Source organism: Oryctolagus cuniculus, chromosome 15 (assembly GCF_964237555.1).
Source record: "Oryctolagus cuniculus chromosome 15, mOryCun1.1, whole genome shotgun sequence".
Lineage (NCBI taxonomy): Eukaryota > Metazoa > Chordata > Mammalia > Lagomorpha > Leporidae > Oryctolagus > Oryctolagus cuniculus.
In genome coordinates this window covers 38801947-38825611 of record NC_091446.1, presented here as the reverse complement: position 1 = coordinate 38825611, position 23665 = coordinate 38801947, and the positions used below count along the sequence as shown (strand labels likewise).

The 23665-nt window shown below is 45.0% G+C and overlaps 1 protein-coding gene and 1 long non-coding RNA gene across 2 annotated transcripts in view; both read right to left on the bottom strand.

The window, feature by feature from the left end:
• The window catches only part of LOC103351369 (uncharacterized), a 108580-nt gene extending 99174 nt beyond the window's left edge, over positions 1-9406 (bottom strand). Inside the window, exon 1 of the long non-coding RNA XR_011382371.1 lies at positions 9266-9406. This is a non-coding gene — a long non-coding RNA (uncharacterized lncRNA). The remainder of the gene's footprint in view (positions 1-9265) is intronic.
• Positions 9407-12414: 3008 nt separating this feature from the next.
• PPP1R3C (protein phosphatase 1 regulatory subunit 3C) lies at positions 12415-17464 on the bottom strand. The gene is made up of 2 exons (XM_002718505.5): positions 16811-17464; positions 12415-14847 (listed from the first exon to the last, which is right to left on the bottom strand). Exons 1-2 carry the CDS (start codon positions 17188-17190, stop codon positions 13908-13910), a joined length of 1320 nt encoding a protein of 439 aa, XP_002718551.4. The 5' UTR covers positions 17191-17464; the 3' UTR covers positions 12415-13907.
• Between the last annotated feature and the right edge of the window lie 6201 nt (positions 17465-23665).

Here is a 23665-nt window from a genome sequence, read left to right as displayed (position 1 = left end):
CTGCTCTGCCAGGGAGCTCACCCTCCTGCCGGGGACACTCTAACCCACGTGTGCCAGCCCTGAACACACACACTCCCTCAGCTCATCCTCCACACAGCCACTACTCAGGTCCAAGGGTACAGCACTCACAGTATAGTCCACCCCCGGGTGCACTCAGAGCAGAGGTCAGCGTGGGTTCAAGATGTTTGGGAAGCAATTTCAGGGTCCAGGAGTATCGTGAGCATAGTCTAGGAGGGAGGACACACATAGGCTCCAGGTGGGGACAACCTCACCTTGACCTCAGGGACTTTTCACTGCATGGGGAAAGTGTGATTGGAAGAGGGCCAGAGAGAAGCCCTGCAAGGGGCAGGACTCAGGACACGGGGCCAGAGGGACTAAGGGTGCACTCACTAGGGGAACTCCAACAGGTAGAACTGGGACAAATGGATAGGAGTTAGGAAAAGCAATACCCCTTAAAGAATCTGCCCAATTCTAAACTCATCTGCACTTCCAATTATCCACAGACCAAACAGGATACTACATCATGACTGCTCATTCAATAAATTCGCAGATACAACCTTTCTCCCAAACTGCAAAAGCTCTGCTTCAGTAAGAGATACTATCGTTTCCCATGTCCTGAGTGAACACAAGAAACTTTGACTCTTTTCTTGCCATCTCCACCCATCCAGCTGATCTGTCTGAACCCCCTTAGCTCAAATTTCAATATATATAAAAAATAATCGACCTGTGAGAAGTCAGACTTTAGCAATTGGAAAAATAAAAAGTGTTTCAAAGCAGTTTCTACATTTAAAAAATAAGAGAATCTAGCTTTCTATCCTCCCTCAAGTCGCAGGCATCCAGGGGTGACATCGGCCTGCAGCAGGTGCACCAGTGTAGTGGCAACTCAAAGGGCATTTCAGTGTCAACAGCAGTTCCTTCCAACAGAAAGCTCCAAGATCCACAAACAATTTTATGATAACCTACACCTACACACTTTACGTGTACACATAGAGTGTTTTTCATTTGCTACCAAGATGGTTGCTTTAGGGGTTGTTTCCTCTCTATCTTTCTCTCTCGTTTTAAGTTGTTAGAACTGTGATAGCAACATAATCAAGAGATTCTGCCTCAAATGATCTGATTCCCTTTGACCTAAATGGTCAGATCCAGAGAGTGTCAGCTCCCAAGGGCAAGAGTATATATCATTAGCAGAGGTAAACCCATGAACAGGCCAGTTACTGAATATGGTATATCCAAATATTAATTCTGAACATTGCATCACTCAACAGTTTATGTCACTGGACATTTGAGTCTCTGCATCTCTGATTACAGCCAGTTCTGGTTACTTTGAATCTGGTCAGCATTATAAATGGCTGGGATAAAATATCAGTTGGAGGAGTAGCCCTGGGCATGTGACTCACTAACTCCTCTAACTCAGGAGACCCAGAGCTATCATGAGCTGTCCATCCATTGACAGAGAGTAAACGAGCAAAGGAGCCCTGGGAAGCTATGCCAGCAAAGAACTAGGAGCCCACGCTGCTATCTTCATGACTCTACTCCTCGGGCCAGTTTTGCTGTCAAGCTCATCGAATGGAATTGTTGCAACTGTTCCCAAGACAAGAGGATGCCTCTCAGAGTGGTAGAGGTGCCTACAGCTGTAGGTGGTGGTCCCTGCAAAAGGACTTCTGTTACACAGCTGCCATTTACAATGAGAAGGGAGGTTGGCTACCATGTTAAATCTGGTTGTCTTGTCATCTGGAACCTCAGGTGCAAGCACTAAGAACCCAGAGACCAGCAAGTGCTCAACGCAAACAACAAGAACTGACTTTTTTTTTCATGACTTCTTGATGGGATCTGGGGTCTCCGAATCATAAAGAAGCTGAAACCACACATAAAAAGGGTCCACTGTCTGAATTCAAACCACATCCTAATGGCTGCCAGAATAATGCTTTCCAACTCCATGTGTTCCAAAATAACCTACTATTCTTAAAGGTTACATAGCAAACAGTTCACCCCTATCCTCAGCCCCTCCCTCAGCAAAGAAATAGGAAAAAGAAAATAACAGCCTCATATAATATGCAAATGAGCAAGTGTCTACTGTGCCTGTAGATACCAGTCAAATGTGTTTAAGTGATTATAAAACATTATTTACAAATGAGGGGACCTCCAAAAGTTCATGGTAAATGAAACTAAAAGAAAAAAAATGGACAACATTCTTTCACAACATAGTATCCACCAAATTCAAGGCACTTGTATAAGCAATGACACTGACCATTTAGCCCATCCTTAAAGAACTGAGGGTCCTGGGAATTTAACCATGTCAAAGCAGTCTTTTGTACATTATTAACTGAAGGAAAGTGGGTGCCCTTTAAGTAGGAAGTGAGAAGAAGTTAGAAAGAGGCAGCCGGCGCAGCGGCTCACTAGGCTAATCCTCTGCCCAGCGGCGCCGGCACACCGGGTTCTAGTCCCGGTCGGGGCGCCGGATTCTGTCCCGGTTGCCCCTCTTCCAGGCCAGCCCTCTGCTGTGGCCAGGGAGTGCAGTGGAGGATGGCCCAGGTGCTTGGGCCCTGCACCCCATGGGAGACCAGGAAAAGCACCTGGCTCCTGGCTCCTGCCATCAGATCAGCGCGGTGCGCCGGCCTCAGCATGCCGGCCGCGGCGGCCATTGGAGGGTGAACCAACGGCAAAGGAAGACCTTTCTCTCTGTCTCTCTCTCTCAATGTCCTTCCTGCCTGTCAAAAAATAAAAATAAAAAAAGAGGCAAAGCAGGATCGTGAGATGGAAACCTAATGATGGGGCTGGCACTGTGGCGTAGTGGGTAAAGCTGCCACCTGCAGTGCCAGCATCCCAAATGGGTGCCTGTTCGAGTTCTGGCTGTTCCACTTCCAATCCAGCTCTTTGCTATGGCCTAGGTCCTTGGGCCCCTGCACCCACACAGGAACTCCTAGCTCCTGGCTTCAGATAAACGCAGCTCTGGCCATTGCGGCCAATTGGGGAGTGAACCAGCAGATGGAAGACCTCTCTCTCTCTCTCTCTCTCTCTGCCTCCTGTCTCTCCTTCTCTCTTTGTGTAACTCTTTCAAATAAATAAATAAATCTTTTTTTAAAAAAAAGAGTGAATGAATGAAACCTAATGATTTGCCATCAAAATTCTCCCCAAATTGCCCTTGCTGGGTGAGAATGAGCGACAGCATTGACACATTGGTGATGGACTCTGCCGAAGCTTTCCCAGGCATTTCTGTGCGAGAGCTTTGGCTTTTTCCACACACTCTCCTCACAGGCAGACGTCATTCTTTGGCTTTCCAGAAAGTCAACAAGCAAAATGCCTCGTGCGACCCTCGAAACTGTTGTGACATTTGACTGGTCTGCTTTTGCTGGGATTGGACCACTTCTTCTTGGCAGCCATCACTTTCTGCTCTAGATCAGAATGGAAAAGCCACGTTTCCTCTCCTATCACAGCTGTTGGATGAGACTTCAGGATCCTGATCCCACTTGTTTAAAATTTCCATTGACAATTCAGCTCATGTCTGAAGCTGACTCGGGTGCAATAGTTTCGGTACCCATTGAGCAGAAAATGTGCTCCACTTTCATTCTTGCTCGGGAGTGTGTAGGCGGAAGAGTTGAGAAGCCTCTGGTGTTGGCATCATTTCTGTGGTTATGCTTGGTCCTTTTCAACAAGATTAATTTTTTTCCTCCCAAATCGACGTGAATGGTCTGCCACTGCACCTTCATCTTCAACATGGTCTCATCCCTTCTTACAGTGAGTTCTCCACTTGGAAATTGCTGATTTTTGGGGGGACATTGTTCCCATACACTTTTCATGAAGCAGCAGTGATTTCTCCATTCCTCCACCTGAGCTTCGCCCTAAGTCCGATGTCCATTCTTGCTTCAGTTTTGTTAAAACTCTTGTTACTCTGATGGGGGCTCCTTGCAAACTAAGTCCTACCACTTTTGGTGACCCAGACTAGATCCTGCTCAGACAGATTCAACAAATTACTGTAAGTTTACTTGGCTGCAAAACTTTCTGAAGTTGTTTGAAGAGCACATCATATGAAATGAGTATGAGGTATATAGAAGAAATTTTTGCCTAGAATGAAAATATTAGCAATACTTTTGGATCATCTTTGTACTCACCCCCAATTTCCTCCATTCTTCTTATCTACAACTAACAACTAGGCCAAATTCTATTTATTATTTCCCTGCTTTCCCTTATCATTTTTATATCTGCGCAAATTATGTATTCATTAAAAATGTATACATTGAAGCCAGCTTCATGGCAGTTCAAGTCCCAGCTGCTCTGCTTCCAATCCAGCTCCTACTAATGAGGCTGGGAAAGCAGCAGCAAATGGCCCAAGTGCTTGGGGCCCTGCCACCCGTGTGGGAGATCCAGATGGAATTCCTGCATCCTGGTTTCAAGCTGGCCCAGACCTGGCTGTTGAGGTCACTTGAGAAGTGAACCATCAGACGAGGATCTTTTTCTCTCTGTGTCTATCCCCCTCTATCACACTGCCTTTCAAATAGATTGTTTTGTTTGGTTTGAATCTCAAGTAAAGGAATCATAGTGGGTATCTTTTCTGTACCCTGCTTTTTTCACTCAATTTCATGTGTGTGAGATTCCTTAACATTGGTAGCAGTAGCTGCCATTCATTTTTGTTTATGTTTTATATTCCATTGAAGTAATACAAAAGAGTGGCAATGTTGTGGCACAGCAGGTTAAGCTGCCACTTGCAACATGAGAGTGCTGATTTAAGTCCCAGCAGCCTTGCTTCCCATCCAGTTTCCTGCTAATGTGCCTGGGAAGACAGTGAAAGATGGCCCAAGAACTCAGGCCCTTGCCACCTACGTGGAAGACCAGAATGGAGTCTTGGCTCCTGGCTTGGCTCAGATCTGGCTGTTGCAGCCATTTGGGAGAATCAACCAGCAGATGGAAGATCACTCACATACATATGCTGTCTTTCGCTTTCTCCATGTTACTCTGTGGGTGGGAGGGAGGGAGGGAGGAAGGGAGGGAAACAATTATTTATCCAATCTACCTTTAATGGATGTGTGTTGGTTCAGTTCTTGCCTTTACAAATGACAGTTATAAATATACTTCTCTGTCTCTTGATTTTCATGTGCAGCTGTTTCTCTGTAGGATATATGCATAGAAATGGAACTGCTTTACGTCACCAACTCTGCAATGCCAAATGGCTTCCCAAGTGGTCACACTCATTTATACTCCACCAGTAGGGTGTGACATGCATCACCTGCCAGCTTGCTAACACTTGTGTTGACAGCTGTTTTACTTTTTCCATTCAGGTAGATGTGAAATGGCATGTCACTGTTTCTGTAATTTGCATGTCCCAAGTTATGAAGGAGGTTGAGAATCTTTTGTTTATTGACCATCCATGTCTTCTCTTCTGTTAAATGCCTATTCAGGTCTTTCTGCCTCTTTTTCTATAGGATTTTTCTCTTATTAATTATCAAAATTCTTTATATATTCTGAATACTAATGCTGTGTCAATTATAGCTTCTCCAAATTTGTAGTTAATCTGTTCACTTTATGTTGTCCTTTGAAAACACAAAACTCCAAATGTTAATGTGATTACATTTATCAATTGTTTCCTTTTGGTTTTTGTTTCTTCTATTAGAAATTGTTTCCAACTGCAAGATCCTGGAAGTCCATATCATCTCCAAAAAGTTTTTTAAAGCTTTCCTTCTCATCCTGAATCATTTAATCCCTTGGAACTGCTTTTCTGTGCAAGGCCTGTGGTAGGGGCCTGGTTTCATGTTTTTCCATGTGGATAACCATTTGCTTTGGCACCAGTTATTGTGTGGTCTGTTCTCTTCCTGCTTAGCGCCATTTTCAGCTCGGTAGCAGCCATAGCTTCTTGTACGCACGGGCTTGTTTCAAGGCTCTGATTTCGTTCCATAGGAAATCTGTCCACCCCTCAGCTTATCCCCAACAATACTGGCTACTGTAACTTTCTAAGAAACCTTGGTATTTGCTGCAACAAGTCCTCCTACTATTCTTCAGGACACTCTTGAATTTTCATGACCCTTTCTAGTTCCACGCAAGTTTTAAAAGCAATTTGTCAAATTCCTTGAGGAAAAAACAAAAAAAAAAGCCTACTGGCATTTGGGTCTTGATTGGCATTGTATACAATAATTATCTTCTTTATATTAAGTCTTCCTAACCATAAACATGGAATAGTTCTTCATTTGCAAGTTCTTTTTAAAGGTCTTCCAACATATTGTTGTAATTTATTTACTCTAAACTGTGAGAACTGCATCCAGGGACTTTTTAAAAGTAAATTCTTGATTGAGATTTGTCAGAACACAAGGAATCAGGTTGCAAAGCCCTGCTAAGGCCAGGCTGTGGTTATGAATTTTAGGAGTCCCCTGCCCCTCTACCCAGAGCTAATATTAACACAGGCATCCTTCCTAGCTGAGTTTCTCTTTAAGAAGGGCTATGATCTTTTCTTAATGAACCTATGCTTTCTTGGTCCTAACTATGCCAGATATTCACTGTGACACCCCTCCCTCAGCTCAGTGGGCCTTAGCCCTTTGTCTTCTGTGACCTTAGTAAGCATAGCTGGTTACCATAGCTACTAGCAAGGGCTGGTCACCTGGGAATTCCTGAGTGACCTCCCGGCAGGTGCCAGCCTCGGCATGCATTTGCCTCTGGGCCCTGCTTTTGCTTTTGACTCAGGAGGGCAGAAGAGACCTGTCAGGTCACTCTCTCTCTCTCCCTGGCTCATCGATCCTTCGGACAACATAATTAGAAAATATTTTATCTAGCATTTTAGGTGTTTTGTCTTGGGGAGATGGGGGGCATGGGTGGATAATCTAGACTTTATATTTAATCTCACATTTTCAAGGCCAAAGCCAAATGGCTCATATTCCACAGGATATGACTGTAGGGATGCCAAAAGTACCTCTGTAGGTACTGGAACAATCCCCGGACTGCTCTAAGAAGGCCAAGGTGAAAGAGTTTCTGTCTTGGCCGGCGCCGTGGCTTAATAGGCTAATCCTCCACCTTGCGGTGCCGGCACACCGGGTTCTAGTCCCTGTCGGGGCGCCGGATTCTGTCCCGGTTGCCCTCTTCCAGGCCAGCCCTCTGCTGTGGCCAGGAAGTGCAGTGGAGGATGGCCCAAGTGCTTGGGCCCTGCACCCCATGGGAGACCAGGAGAAGCACCTGGCTCCTGCCTTCGGATCAGCGCGGTGCGCCAGTTGCAGCATGCCGGCCGTGGCGGCCATTGGAGGGTGAACCAACGGCAAAAGGAAGACCTTTCTCTCTGCCTCTCTCTCTCTCACTGTCCACTCTGCCTGTCAAAAAAAAAAAAAAGTTTCTGTCTGCTCTAGGATCCTGGTTACACATTTCAATTGCTCTAGGATCCTGGTTACACACTTCAATTTTACCAGAACATAATATTTTACACACTTCTGTTTACATTTCTAGAAGAAATTCATATAGGAAGAGGCACTGGACTCAATGTTTATTTGAGTATTTAAGGTACCATGAATAAAGTTATGACAGAGTAACTTATAGTAAAGCTTACAGTAAAACTGTTTATTATAATAACTAGAAATCCACAGAAAATAGCCCCCAAAAATTACCTGAATATATTGGAGGGTTTCTGAGACCACCAGGGACTTGCAGTAAGGAGAACCTAGAGCTTGCTTTCTCTTAGGAGAATCAGAGCTTGCTTAGGCTTCCTCTTCTGAGCACGAGGCAGATCTATATTAACACAAAGATCGACTGGAAATGCTAGGGGGAAAGTACTGGAGAGCTACCGACACCACTAGGATTTGACGGCTAGAATGAGCCGACACTGCAGCTATTTTTCATATGCTTGTGTTTGCCGATTTTGGGCAAAGGCAAGAAGCTGAAAAGCCAGGCTTGGCCTGGGAAGGCAGCCAATGGTGGTGACAGAGCTACTGACGGCCTCACAGGGCTGGAAAGAACAAAATTTAAGAATTCAGAAGCCAATATCCCAGTGAGAGGATATGCAGAAAACTGAACCTAACACTCAGCCCTTTTTCCACTCAACATATTTGCCAAACAGTGAAACTGGCCAGGAGAGGCCCACCAGAGAGTCTAGAAAGGACAGAGCGGGGTTCTGGCGGTCCCCAGGCACGGAGGGGCTGAGGGGGTCTGCAGGGCTCACACTCTGAGAGCAGGAACTCTGCTTCTTCCCTTCAGCACAGCAGGCGCGCACTGAGTGCGCTATGCCGGCAGTCAAATGGAGAAGCACCTCCTTCTACTCACTGTATACCTCTGTTACAGACAGTCCCTCAGCCAGGACACAGACCACTAACATCACTGAGTTGTCATTCGCGAAATGAACCTTCATCTCCAGCTAGAATCACGCTAAGAAAAGGAGCATCTGTGGGGAAATTATCTGTCACAAGTATTAGCATCAACTTCTATTTATCACAGATCGGTGGCCAAATCACTTGGTAGGCATTTCTCCTGTGTGATCTCATTTCTTTCTCACAACCGCTCTATGAGGTTTTCACTCCCATTTCAGAGACAGGAACACCGAGGCTCGGCAACAGCAAGGCACTTGCTGCGGATTGCACCACACAACAGGCAGAATGCATTTAAATCCAGTTCTAACGTCTGATGTAACCTTTCAACATGTGAAAACTACGCGTGGCCCTATCTGCTCTTCTGGATACCTCAAGGCTATCCTCAATTACTGAACAAAAAGCAGACCCCAGTGGTCACACTGGTGCCAGGGGCAACTGTGAGTTGCTGCTGCACCAGTGGGTCGCAAGCATTTATGAAGGTCTGCATGACGGACAGCCGCAGGGTGACGTTCCAGAGTCCCTCTCCCTCCATAGGACTTCACATGTCAGAAAGCCACACCCCTGTAGCCTGACTGGCTGGCTGGGGCTGGTAGAGGCAGGAGTCCTGACTTGGAGCCAGTCTTAGAGTCCACTGGCCCTGCCCAGAGATGCTCAGGGGAGAAGTCTGCAAGGCTGTAGCAGAGCGAGAAGAGCTTCAAAGGCTGAGCCACCCCTGAATATGGGGCACGAGGACCAGCTGGGCTCCTTCTGGTGGGCGCTATAACGCCTGGAAACTGTGGAAGCCACCTCCTAATTAGGAAGCAACCTAGCACAAAGACTGCCCAAAGTGAGCAGAATGCTAACACAAAAACTGGAGATCACCAGAGTATAAGCCGCTGAGTTAGCTAACCTAGAAACCACCCTAACTTGGGGCTTATCTCATCTTGTAAAATTAATATTTTCTTTCTTGTTTCAGCTAGTTGAGGGTGCACCCAAAAGCGCCCTCATTCACATACCTTAGGACACAAATTTCAAGAGAAAGAGTGAACGTAGATCTGAAACACTCCGACCTCCAAGCATGTTCAGGTTGTTGAGCAGGAAACAGAGTGGGAGTGGTGGGCAAGGCGTCAGACACCAGGCTCTACTATTTCTGTGACCTTGGGCAAGTTAAAAAAAAAAATAGTGAACAGAGGATTCCTCTGAACCAATCCATGACTCTGTCCTGGAAAATGGGGCAGCTAAAAAACACCTCACCCCACTTCCATCAGAGAAGCTCAACCATGAAGCATATTGCAAACACCTGAGCGCCAGGCTTTCAAAACTGGTCTGACACCTCGGCTACAACGCAGACCAACTGAATCACTCTTGGAAGGTGCAAGGGGAGGCATTAGCATTGTTTAAACCTCACCAGGTGATGCTATGTGCAGCTCAGTTTGAGCTTCACTGGCTTAGAGGGATACCCCCGAACCAGAACTGGGTGTCCACTCATTAGCAAAGAGGGAAGGGGCATGTGGTCAGGGGTCTGCAAAACTGCAGATGGGTACTGGCCTTGAAAGCGGCAACGGGCATATTAATTTCCAATCCAGGTTCTTGTCTCCCACAGAGATAAAGTGACACTTAGTAACATGCCCAAATAGGAACAAGATTTATTTAGCAGTGAGGGAATACAAAGGGCATTCATATGTGAGTGTGGGTCTCCCCAGAGAAATACCCACGATGAGTGGCCCAGCGTGCCGCCCGTGAAAGAGGGAGAGAAAACAAGAGCAGTACCCCTCGACGCGATCCATGGCGGAAAGAAACCTCTCCTCACCCACCACGCTCCACCTCCTTTTATGAGGTAGGGGTGGTGCCCAAATTGGGATTTCAAATGGGATGCAGTCTTAGCATTCGATTCCTGATGCAACACTTGCATCCTGGGAAGGAAGGCGTTATCAAGCTCATGGTTAAAGAGACAAACATCACTTTGCAGGGGAGTAAGAATTCTCGCGCACTTAAGCTTAACTAACTGCCTAGTTAACACCATTTCACTCTGAGCTTCATCCTTGTTCACCAACGAGAGGGCTTGTTCAGACCACAGCTACCAGTAGCTGCTGGAAAACCCAACTGGAGATGAAAGCTGAGGAAGAGATTCTCCCTTCGTAGGCTGAAGGACCACCCACGCTCAAGCAGAATCTTTAGATTCCCACTGATAAAGGCACGCAGTCCACTCCCATGCTGGAGTTGTCCAGTCCTGCAGTTTGGAGACAAGCTAAAAGTACACGCATAAATTTAGGAAAGAACACAGCCCTGAAATAACTGAATTAAATCTTATTTTTCTGGAGCAGAGTATCAGGTACCCCAAATTCAAGTCATTCTCCCATGTTCAATTTTTTAAAAGCTGAGATATCAGGGTGTGAAAAGTGGATCATCTCAGGAACACCCTGCTCTCTGACCAGGTCCTCCCTTGGGAATAACTCAGGGACATGCCAGCGTTGAGCCATCAAGCTGACACAGGTGATTAGCAAGAGTTGGCCAGAGTCACGCCTGCCTAGATAGAGCCCTCCCTTTTAAGAGAGGAAGGCCACTGGAGAAGGAGGGTCATTCCTTTAAGAAGGAAGTGTAGGGGCTGGTGTGGTGGCATACGGGGAAAAGCCACCATCTGTAGTGCGGGCATCCCATGTGGGTGCCAGTTCGAGTCCCAGCTGCTCCTCCTCTGATCCAGCTCTCTGTCGTGGCCTAGGAAAGCAGTGGAAGACGGCTCAAGTGCTTGGGCCCCTATACTTGCATGGGAGACCCAGAAGAGGCTTCTGGTTCCTGGCTTCAGATCAGCCCAGCTCTGGCTGTTGTGGCCATTTGGGAAGTGAACAGTGAACCAGTGGATGGAAGACCTCTACCTCCCCTCCAACTCCCTGCCGCCTCTCTGTAACTCTGCCTTTCAAATAAATAAATCAAAAAAAAAAAAAAAAAAAAAAAAAAAAAAAAAGGAAGCCTAATGCATCCAGAGAAACACCAGAACACCAGACAAAAGCCACAGTCCAGCTGACTCTACCTGCCCCAGGACCTTGAGCTTCCTCTATGTGAGTTCTTCTTTTGTAAAGGTAGGCATTTGAGTCCTGTGGTCTCCAAGGTCCCTGTCAGATGCAAATGTGATTTTTCTCTATCCCTCAGGCAGGTGCTCTTCACCCAAACACCCACAGGATGGGAGAGCCAGAGGAACCAAAGCAGAGGTTACAAATGCCAACACCTGCAGAGGCCAGCAGATAGTGCAAAAGAAGGCAGGCATTGGTGGGGACTCTGGCCAACACAACGCAAGCTCCATGTAGGACACCGTGCCCACCTAAAGGGGGCAGCTACTATTCAACTCCAAATAGTAATTATCAGGAGGAAAGATCTTGCAATTTTTTGAGGGAAAAAAAAAAGAGACCTATAGTTTTTAATGTAGTCTGCTGATTGCTATATCTTGGCAATAAGTTCTTTTTTACAAAAAAAAATCCTATATGTCAATACATCTGTGAGCAGATACAGCCTGCAACCCTGTAGTTTGTAGTCTCAGTCACAGAGGATGTTACGACATGATATAAGTTTACTCTTCATAACTGGGCTTTTCCATTAAGTGGACCATTGGTTTCCCTTTAAGATGCACTGTGCACAAGTTCTTTCTGGAATTTTAGGCAGAGCTGGGGCAGCAACCTGGGTCCACGGATCAGATTCCCCCATCCCAAGAAGCCATGCTTCTCCCGTTGGTCCAGGACTGATGCCCACTGCCCATCCCTGTGCACTTGCACGCAGTTCCAAGTTTTGCCCCTTCAAGAAGATGTTAGTGCTCAAGGGGTGGGAGCCCCTCCACTCCCTCCCACATTATCTCCTCCCCCATTTTAAAGCTGAGGTGTGGCCTCCAACATAACCTTGACACGGCAGAGAGTGTGAGTGATGAATAATAACCACAGACGAGGACAGTCAAGGGGCCACACTGAGCAGCTCCAGTCACTCTCCCTGGGCCCCAGCTCCAACAGTTAGGAGGAAGGACACGCGGTCACTAATACGACTGGGGCCACGTGAATACCATCGGGTAGCTCCACTTCCTGATCCAACCCAACCCAGTTCAGTTGTTCTGAAACCAGATAGGAGACTGCCAGTTGACAGTTTCTTATTTAATGGTGGCTTGAGAAGAAAACATTCTCAGGTCTTGTATCAAACACATTTATTCTTCAAATGATAAGCTCATCAAGGATAGCTAGAGGACAGTGAAGTAGTGTAAAAAATGATAGGATCTAGCCGAAACCCCAAACACTGTCACAGTAGAGCTACTCCAATCGTACTCTTCCAGAATGGCAGAACACACATGTTCAAAGTAATGGTATCCCCTTCACACCTCCAAATGGATTTATAAAATGATTAAAGCAAGCATTCCAGGACTCCTGTCCTTAAGATTTTACAGAATGGAGTTATACACACATGAAAACAAGTATATTACAGCACATCAAAAACAATTCACATCCATTTTTGGGGAAAAAAAGAGGCACTTGACTTTAGGAAATTAAGACAGCAAAACAAAAATAAGCAAGAGAAAGATGTGGCACATACTGGATTCTTGCATCTAGTGTCAGTCCTAACTTCAAATTTCACATCTAAAAAGTGTGGCAGAAAAAAGAAATGAGTCACCTTCAATATGAAGGATGTGAATTATGTACACCGACAGCACTCCCCAAAATATCACAGCATTGCAAGGGGGAGGCCAGTGTACACAGGGGACCTTACGAGACTAGAAACTCATGAGTTACCAGATAACCATTCAGATATTTGGGTTAAGCAACCACAGTGTTCTGGTTTAACTGAGGCACTTGCAAAGAGCAATCTTTGACATGACATGGAGTCTATACGTGTTGCTAGCCATTGATGGTGGTATGGTTTTAGTTAGGCAACATTCTGTATCAAGAACCCGAATATTTTGCCTTGATCACAAAACTACTCATAGTATTGGAACCGCAAGGCCAGATCTGCTTAAACTTTCTTTCAATTGTGGATTTCGAAAGATCCAGATTAAAGGGGAAGGCTTCATCTGAGATCTTGTCCTTAACTTACAATTCATCTTCTTCCAACACCAGCCAGCACCCTTAAAGCTTATTTGGCTTTTCTTAGACTAAGAATATATAGAAGGGGTCTTCTTCCCTTCCACACATTATTTCCCCCAGAGAGAACTGTAAAGCCAACTTTAAAACACAGAATAACCTTATGTTTTCTCACCAACAATCAAGAGTCAGATCTCCCACTCCGACTCTGATGTGACTTCAGAGCCCTTTGTGTACACTTTTCACACGTTCCTCATACCATCAGCACAGCTTCCTGTCACCACCAATTGTCCTCTTCCTCAACTCCTTGCCCAACCTGAAAGCTAGTGAACTGAGAGGGAAGAGGGAAGGGCACTGCAAAAGGACTACTCCCATAAAAAAATCAGCTCCCAGGCTATTAGCTGATCCTCAGAAGCAAAAATGGGTGGTATCATCCAACGACATCCCAACACTAAATTCTCAGTGGCTATCTTTTCTATAGCCAGGTCTCAAAAGCTCACATCTAAACCTACAGATGGAAAGTAGCAAAGACTTCCTAATACTGAGCATTGCAGACCTAGAATTGCATGGGGAGCATGGCAGGTCAAGGCCAGTTACTGGGTTGCTAAATTCATCGATAAGAGGCTACGTTCTCCACTCGCCCCCAGCTCTGCCACTCTGGAAAGAGCCCACTAGCCAGCCTTGGACTGCCAAAGACTGTGGGCTCTAACTCGGTCTTAGGGGGTGCCTGGTGAAATGCACAGTCTTGGGGTGCCATTTGTGTCTGCACCCCATCAGGTTTCCATTGTACATGCACAATTCTGTAATTCTGACCCTCGTTGTTGTCCCAGAAGACCTGCCCGTTGGCATGGTAGGAAATGCAGAACTCAATTTTCTCCTCCGTTGGAATGACAGCGGGTAAGTCAAGGGCAAACGAGAAGGTGTCACTCTCCGAGCCGCCATACACATTCTTCATGTAGACGCAGTCCACGTCGGTGTAGCTTTTCCAAGTATCAAACGTGATTCGGATTTGAACCTTCTTCTCAAAGCTCATGTTTTTCACCTTCACAGTCCCAGTCACTGTTCGCTCTTGCAGAGAGCAGTTCTCCAGGCAGACAAAGTTCTTCTGGAAGTGGTTCCGGAAGCTTAAGTAGTCAGTTGAAGGCTGTGGGAAATCTAAAATCAGATTTTTCTCCTCGTGGAGTTTTAAGCCAGAGGAGATGTCGTTCAAGTCCAAGAGGTCAAACTGGAGATCCCACGCTGGTTCCTCTGGGAGGTCAGAGAAGACGTGGATGGCAGTGAGCGAGAGGCCCTTGGAATCGGCGAACACAACCCGCTTCTTGGCTTGGTTGTGTGAGCGCTTCCAGCCGTTCTGCGATTTGGCTTCCTGCTTTATGTTGAGACACGGTTTCAGAGGCTTCAGTTTATTCACAAAATGTCTTCGTTGAAAGTCATTGTAAGGACCCAGAAAACTCTTCAGAGGGGGCGAATGGGCCAAGCAAAGGCTCATGGCCACATCCACTGGCATGACGGAGCTTGTCAAAGGACGTGGATCTAAGACCTGGATCATTCTGGAATGTAAAAGGGAGAGGGGTCATCACCTGCACTGGGTCCTTACTTCATAAGTACTATTTTTGTGCAGACTGAATTCCAGCCATGTAGTAAGGATCAGGCAGGTGCTGTTCTATGGAGCAGGAGGCGGCAGTGTTAGGTGAGCCCACCTGCATCCTATGTCCACCTTCACTGTCGGCTGACTGCAGGGCTGCGGGTTAACTGCTTAACTTTTTAGGGGTGGGAGGGGTCTCTGTTTCTCCTTCTGCAAAACAGAAGTGTTGGAAACGTAATGATCTCTACACAACTTTAAGAACCAGGGCTCTGAGATGGTTCTCAACCCTGGCTAGTCACTGTGACCTTGAGAATCGGTTGGTTTTCTTTCTTCTTAATTTGAATACTTAGAACCCCTGTGGATGGAGCAAAGGAAGCAGGGATGCTCAGAAAGCCTTCCAGGTGGGTCTAACAATGAGAGAGGTTTGGAAGCCTCAGATCCAGTCCCTCCGCTGCCTTTGCTTATTTTGCTGCTCAATGATTTATGCTGCTTTGGAAAGGTAAGCCACTTGGAAAGAAAAAAGATTCATTAATAAAATTTGTATGCAGTGGTTTTGAGAGTGACAAGGCTAGGGAGAATGGAAGGCAGAAAGTTACCTTTGCACTTTGTCATGTTATTCCTCATGTTTCAGAAGTAACTGACTGAAACAAGTCAGCAGTTCAGGCACTTAAAGAAAAAATTTGCATAACCTGTATTTCCTATGGAAACATGCCCACGGCAAGTCCGCATTTAAGTGGGAAAACTAATGACCTGAAAATTGGGCTTTTTAAAAACTATATATTGTATTTGAACTTATAAATATTTTAAAACTTTATAGAAAACAAACTAAAAAGTTAGTAATTATCTCTAGGTGATAGGATTTCACAATTATTTTTGTCTTTGTACTTTTTTGGATATTTTCTAATGTTTTGGTGATGGACATTTATAAGCGGAAAGACATTAAAGCTATGAAAAATTTTTAACATAACTATGCTCAGCAATAAACCAAGAAGAATCCTTCAAGAAGGCTTTTCTGGTCTTTGGTTCACATTACATTTGGCCAAGGGCATGGGATTGAGAGTTCCCCCGTATTTCAGCCTTATGGATTCAGAGCTATGTGTATCCTGTGCACAATATTTCCAAGTCTGCCTTCATTGCTCATTAGAGCAACTCCAAGCACCAAGCAAGCGCTCATTCTCACAAAATGAATAATAAGGAGCACTCGCAGAACTCACTTTATCAGCGCTGGGATTTTTCTGGGTGACCTGCAGACTTAAACAAATGAAAGCTAAAGCTATCACTCTGGGTCTAATAATAATGAACAGGCTAGATTTTTAGAGAAGGCTTCTGCTAAGTTATGTCTGGGCAAGCTATTAAAAGTAGTTTATGGGAGCCTGGGTTTGTTTGTTGTCTTTTGCATTTATGGAAAGACAGTTTTAGTACTGGGCTATTTCCTTGGAATTTTCAGTCCTGGCCAAGAGTTAAAAATAATAGTTTGCTCCAACTCTGAGACCGAGTTTGCTATGGCGAACCGTGATAAGATTGTGAAAGCGTCCAGTAGTTTTGCACCAAACTAAACTATCTAACCAACAAGATGAGAGGTCTGTTCCCCCAAGCCCGGCTGCCCGCGTCCGAGGAACAGACTTGCAGGACCAAAAGAGAAGTCTTATCAGTGAGGCAGATGGAACTATAGCTGACTCAGGTTTAAACAGTTTCTGGTTAAGGATGCTGATTGCCAACATACGTTCTGCTTAAGACACACACTGCAAATTTCCGTACCTCCCAGGCCCCCTGAGTGCCGGATTCAATCTAGCAATCTGTCAACTTGCCCTCCTCTGGGGTCTCTATCTGCAGAAACGACAGAACGAAAACGCCCCCACCCCATTCCAGTCTGCATGCATCTGCACGTTTCGCCTGACTCGGGGGTTGCAGAGTCGCAGCCAACATACCTGGTGCAGCTCATGAGGCAGAGAGGCGGGGCTGACCGCGAAAGCCTGCACCCCGCTGCCTGCGCACTTTCGCCCTGCAGCTCCCAGCAGTGCCCCCTCGCAGGTCGCTCCCGCAGATTGCGGGTCAGGCGCCAGAGAGACAGCTTATCTGCTCGGAACCACGTGAACGGATCCCTTGGACCAATCGCCGGGCCGCGGGCCCGCTGGCGTGACCAACCAGCGCCCAGCTGCAGCTCGAGCCCTCTCCCCAAGGACGCGATAGCTGCGGGGCTGAATGTGCCCAGCGCCAGCTGGGAGCCCCGGGATTTGGGGACTCCTAGGCCAGCTGGACTGAGCGGCGTAACGCGAACCCTGGGCGAGGGGGTGTGCAGGCAAGTCATGCAAGGAGCCGGGAGGCGGCGCCCAGCTCACCAGCCAGCGCCTCGGGAATCCGTCTGCGGGTGTGTGCACGGCTGAATCTGAGCACAGCAAGTTGTGGCTGGCTCCCGACGTCTTCAACGTTTGCATTGTTCGTTGCTTGGTGTGCTAGCGCACCTTAGCCTCCGCGGGGAGAAGTTTGGCTGAGTGTGTGTGTGTGTGTGTGTGTTTCGCTTAGGGTGAATCCACGAATGCATCATAGTGGGTGCCAGGAACCACCCTCTCAACACGCAGATCCTATAAAACGATAAGACAGCATTTAATTAAAAGGCAATTTGTAAGTTGATCTATTCTTCAGTTTTCTCCCTGGGAGAAAAAACTATAGACAGAAATGAAATGGCCTTTTTCACTCACATGGCCAGCCAAAGCCAGTGGTGAACCCAACTCCCTGGACTGGGTTCTGACGTCCTTTAGCAGTGCTAAAATGTCACGCGAACATTCACGGCCCTCCCAGCACCAGTGCCTTTCTCTGGGCTTTCCTTATTTTGTGCTGGTTGGGGGCGGTTTTTGACCATTCGTCCCAACCTTGAAATTAAGTTTCTAAGTATAAACTGTCTTTATAAAACTTGTATCTAAGTTCTGCTCTACTTAAATATCCAGCAGTCAAAATGTACAAAAAAGATCACGCTGTCTTTTAAAGAACAGTCAGCAGTGGAACGGTTAAAGTGGAGTTACTAAAATGTGGAAGAAGAAATTGGGAAAGATGCTTCAGGTTTGGGCTTCATTTTTTAAATGTAACAACCAGTGAGGGGCAGGGATTCGAGCCTTTTAGCTCAGTCAAAACCAGCTGACAGGGCCCGGGCTTTGGGTGTGGCATTTCCTAGCTCCGTGGATCTGGTCACCGTGGTCTCGGTTTCCTCCGGTGGGAGACAGGGGCAGCAGAATGGTTCTGGACTGTGGGCCAGACCCTGCTCTGTCTACAGATGTCTCACAACAACCCCAGGTAGTGTGTCTCACTCCACTTTAGAGAAAAGAAGACTGAGGCACTGAGGAGGCACGAGACCTACCCAGGACCTCACAGGTGGAGCTGGCTGATGCCAGAGCGAGCCCCACTGCACCAGAATCTCTTCCACTAATTACCCTGGCCGGAAAAACCGTGCAGGGGGAAGGTGCCATAGGTCACATGGGTGGTAACGTTGTTATCAACCTATTTCACAGAGGAGGAACCTAAAACCTAGAGACGCTAAGCTGTTTGCCAGGGGTTGGTTAGGCCGGAGCCCAAACTGGAAGCCTGGGTAGTCCTTTCCTCTGCCCAAAATCATATCTTGAGCTAAAAGGTGAATGTTACCAGCTAATGTTATGGGGAAATGTAAAATTGTAAGAATTTTTTGTGATCTCATTTTGGGAGAGAGATGTGCATGCAGAGTAAATAAAATATGCTTCACTAAAATGTTATCCGTACTTTTATTGAGGTGGTGAACTTATGAGTAACTAAAAATGTCTTTGATGTTTAGCTTCTCTGTATTTTTAAAAATTCCTACAGTGAACATGGATGACTTCTCTAAGAAGTAATTTTTAAATGATTTTAAAATGTGCAACAAGTATAGTTCAACATGTATAGCCCTCCTGCCAGGCACAAGGACTGTGCTGGAAGCTCTCACATACCTCAGCCATTATTCACAACATCCTTTTGTACTTGTTTCCTTTCACTCCACTTTCTCTCCTGCCCCCTGGTGTTGATTAACGCCACAAAAGTCACTCTGTTTCAACTCCTTCAAACAGAAGATTGAGAGAAACAGCGCTCTCTGAAGAGGAGTCAGCTTCAATAAACCTGCGTGGTCAAAGACCCAGGTTGTCCACTTATGCCTCCTTCCTGGCTTTCATAGTATAAGAGGAACTGGGATGGAATCAATGTTCTTAGCTAGGGATGGCAGCAATGAAGGCCAAGTAAACTAAGACTCATGGGGAGCTTTATTATAATTCACGGGCTTTCTCCAATTACGGATTGGCAAAATCCAAGCATTGCTTTGTTCTTTGCATCTTAACAATAAACACATCAACAGGAAATTAGTGACCTGTGCAGTACTTCCAGCACCATGCCAGGGGTTGCAAGGACTCACAAGCCATAGCCCTTTGTCCTCAAGGGTATTACAGTCTTTACTGCAGAAATCCAAACTCACAAAATACTCAGAAAACATTTTAAGTGTCGAAGAGATTTCACAAATAAGACCAGTGTAAGCAAATAATGAAGGATAGAATTAAAAGGGAGAAAATGATCCTGCGGGGGAAGCAGGATACACAGCAGACTCACAGAATGGCAAACGCCCAAAACAGCACTCCTGCCTCAGAATCAACACTTGGGACATTCAGATCTGACTAAAAGGTCCATGAGAGTCTCACAGGCATGGAAAGCCATGACACGGTGGCAAAAAAAAAACAATCTAAATGAAAGATCCTGGTGAATAAGACCCCAGCAGAAGGAACAGGCCATCAAGGAAAGAGGCGCCTTTCTCTGAAGGGAGGAAGGAACCTCCACTGTGATACGGCCTTGACTAAACAAGTTCAGAGTTGGTGAACTCAAGGGGCTTCCATAGCCTAGACAGCTCATAGCAAGAGTCTCGGGTGATTGCTGACATCATAAATAAGAGTGCCAATTGTTAAATCAACAACGGGAGTCACTGAGTACATGCTCCCCACGTAGGATCTCTGTCCTTAATGTGTTTAACTATGAAACTTAAAAACAACACTACTAGTCGAACAATACCCTATACCTGGTTCGGTTGTGTGAGTGCAGCCTGTTGAAATCCCTGCTTAGTATATACTAAGTTGATCCTCAGTATATGAAGGTAATTGAAAATGAAACGTGATGAAGGGCGGGATGGGAGAGGGAGTGGGAGAGGGGAGGGCCACGGGAGAGAGGGAGGTTGGGGTGGGGGAAGCCACAACAATACAAAAGTTGCATTTTATGTTGTACTTAAAACTATTGGTTGAACTCTGTAATTAATACACAATTACTCTTTGGTGTTTAATTAATGCTATAACTAGTACTCAAATAGTATTTTACACTTTGTGTTTCAGTGTGGGTGCAAAATGCGGAAATCTTTACTTTATATATGCGAAATTGATCTTCTGTAAAAAAAAAAAAAAGAAAATGAATCTTGATGTGAATGGAAGGGGAGAGGGAGCGGGAAAGGTGAGGCTTGCAGGTGGGAGGGAAGTTATGGAGGGGGAAGCCATTGTAATCCATAAGCTGTACTTTGGAAATTTATATTCATTAAATAAAAGTTTTATGACTTATTACACATTCCAGTTGAATAAGCACAGTTTTAGAGCTCACCAATTCTAGTTTTGCCCCAAATATAGTTTAGAGTCAGCCTAAAATTTTGTTTGGTTGAAATGGGACAATAAATCCCAGTATGCTCTCTATTCTTCATACTTAATCATCAAACTGTATAGATATCTGTTAGTGACAAAATCACAGCTTCTGTACAAATTGCTCCTGTGGTTCCCTGCCTAAATTCACAATAGAAGGAAATGGTTAATCTAATTTAAGCCGAGTGAAAATAAAGGTGGGAGCTCCCCCACCCCAAAAAAAAAAAAAAAAAAAAGAATACATTCTTGGGTGGACATAAGTTTTCAACTCCTTTGCCTAAAACTCAAGATATGAAATTGAAGGATTGTATGTTCACTTTTGCGATAAATCATCAAAATATCTTCTAAAAAAAAAGAAAAAAAAAGAACCTACTAAGGGGCTGGCACTGTGGCTTAGTGGGCAAGGCTGCCATATGGGTACCGGTTCAAGTCCCAGCTGCTCCACTTCCAATCCAGCTCTCTGTTATGGCCTGGGAAAGCAGTAGAAGATGGTCCAAGTGCTTGGGCCCCTGCACCCATGTGGGGGACCCAGAAGAAGCTCCTGGCTCCTGCAGCCAACTGGGGAGTGAACCAGTGGATGGAAGACCTCTCTGTCTCTGTCTCTCCCTCTCTCTTTCTCTCTCGCTCCCCCCGCCTCTGCCTCTCTATAGCTCTGCCTTTCAAATAAATAAATAAATCTTTATTTAAAAAAAAACATACTAAGGGCAAAACTGGATGTACATATGTATAAGAGTGAAATTAGATGCGTATCTTTCACCATATACGAAAATCAACTCAAGATGGATCAAACACCTAAATTTAAGACCGGAGACTATGAAGTTCCTGGAAGAAAATGTAGAGGAAACACTCCAAGACATTGGTGTAGAGGATGACTATTTGGATAAGACCCCCAAAGCCCACACAACAAAAGCAAAACTAAATGAATGGGTCTACATCAAACTCAGAAGCTTTTGCATAGCAAAGGAAAAGACCAGTAGAGTTGAGAAGACATCCAACAGACTGGGAAAAAATATTTGCAAACTACCTGACAAAGGATTATATCCCAAATACATCAGCAACTTAACAACAAAAGAACAACCAATCCAATTGAGAAATAGGCAAAGGACTTCAAAAGACAGTTCTCAAAAGAAGAAATACAAATGGCCAACAAATATATGAAAAAAATGCTCACATCACTAGCCATCAGGGAAATGCAAATCAAAACCACAATGAGACATCACCTCACCCCTGTCAGAATGGTTAAAATCCAAAACACAGAGAATAAAAAATGCTGGTGAGGATGTGGACATAGGGGAACACTTATACACTATTGGAGGGAATGTAAATTAGTGCAGCCACTGTGGAAAACACTGTGGAGATTTCTTTAAAAACTAGAAATAGACTTGCCATATGACCCAGCAATCCCACTACTGGGTATGCACCCAAAAGACTTGAACACAATGTATCAAAGAGATACCTGCACCATCATGTTCATAGCAGCACTGTTCACAATAGCCAAAATTTGGAATCAACCAAGATGTCCATCATAGATGACTGGATAAAGAAAATGTAGCATGTATACACAATGAAATATTATTCATCTGCAAATAGAAATAAATTCTACCATTTGTAGCAAAATGGATGCAACTGGAGGACACAATATTGAATGAAATTAGCTAGACCCAGAAAGACAGATACTGCATGTTCTCCCTTATATATGAGAGCTAAAACTTAAAAGAAGAAGAAAGAAAAAAGAAAGAAATGCTGGTGTATCAGAATTGCTGCAAATATAATTTTATAAAACTATTTTATATCTTTGTCAAACCAATGGTTAAGAATGTTATACTGCTGTAGTTTTAATGATTTGTGATTACTTTAAAATTTACTGTAGATGGTTGAAATGGTTATATTTTCACTCAATTATCATTTATAGCCATTGTCTATATTTCTACTAAAACTAAGATCTTTTTGTTTCTTATTTGTTAAACTTTTTATTTGGTAAAGTATTAAGCCTTTTTATTGTAATATAAATTTAAGTATGTTATCTCAAAAACTAAAAAACAGAAACAACGGAAAAGAAAGGAATGTGGGAAAGAGAGAAGGGGAGGGAGGGAGAAAGAATGGGAATATCAGTATGTTCTTAGAATTGTATCTCCAAATCACACTGAATCTGTTAAAAACTAATTAAAATTAAAATATTTTAGAAGAATGGATAAAGAAAAAAATAAAATGCAATTTTAAGGGAAAAAAAGCCTACTAAGCCAGAGGCTGTTGATCACGTGGCAGCATTTGCTCAGTGTATTAGCACAGAGCTGCCCTGGTGGGGAAAACACCTTGAGGGACCCCCAGGTTGCCAGGTCATTTTCTGCAAGCCCCTCTATTCTCAGTGTGCAATCTAGAAAGAACTCAAGAGTTCAACCATAGTTATTAATATAAAAATGTCAGAACTTTAGCCATGGTTGGCTGTAACTGGGATGAATCTCATCACTGCTCTTCGTACTCCATGGTGTAGTGTCTATGAGGTTGAGAACTGCTCATTTTGATTTAAAAAAGAAAAAGCCAGGTTTTCCATTTTGACATCAGAGGAGTGCAAGTTCACATGTCCCCACTATTTCCTTCTTCATTCTCTACCCACATTGGATGGGAACACCAATATTAGGTGGAGGAATATAATTTAAAGGAAAACACCACTTATATTGTGCTTACTTGGGCTAGGCACTATTTTAAACACTTTACAAATAGGAACACATGTAATCTTTATAACAATCCTGTGAGGTAGAAACCTGCTTCACAGATGAGGAAACTGAGGTGGTCTGAGGAATATCATGTCCAAGATCACAGGGCCAGGAGGTGACAGGGCTGGGTTTCAAACCCCTCGAATCCAGGTTCTGAGCATGCAAGTCTCTCTGAACAAGACAATCACAACCACGCTACCTACCCAGACCAAAACAAGCTGTGAGGAAGACCAGGAAGAGTGAGAAAGGGGAAAGCTTGCTGTGAGATATCCATGAGAGCTTCGAGAAGCCTGTGGGCCTTGGGAAGCCTGGCAAGTGGGAAGAACTAACGTACGGTGCGGCATCATCTCTGGGGCTTGTAGACGATGACAATACCATTGTATGGCTCCAACAATGATAGGACAAAGATCAT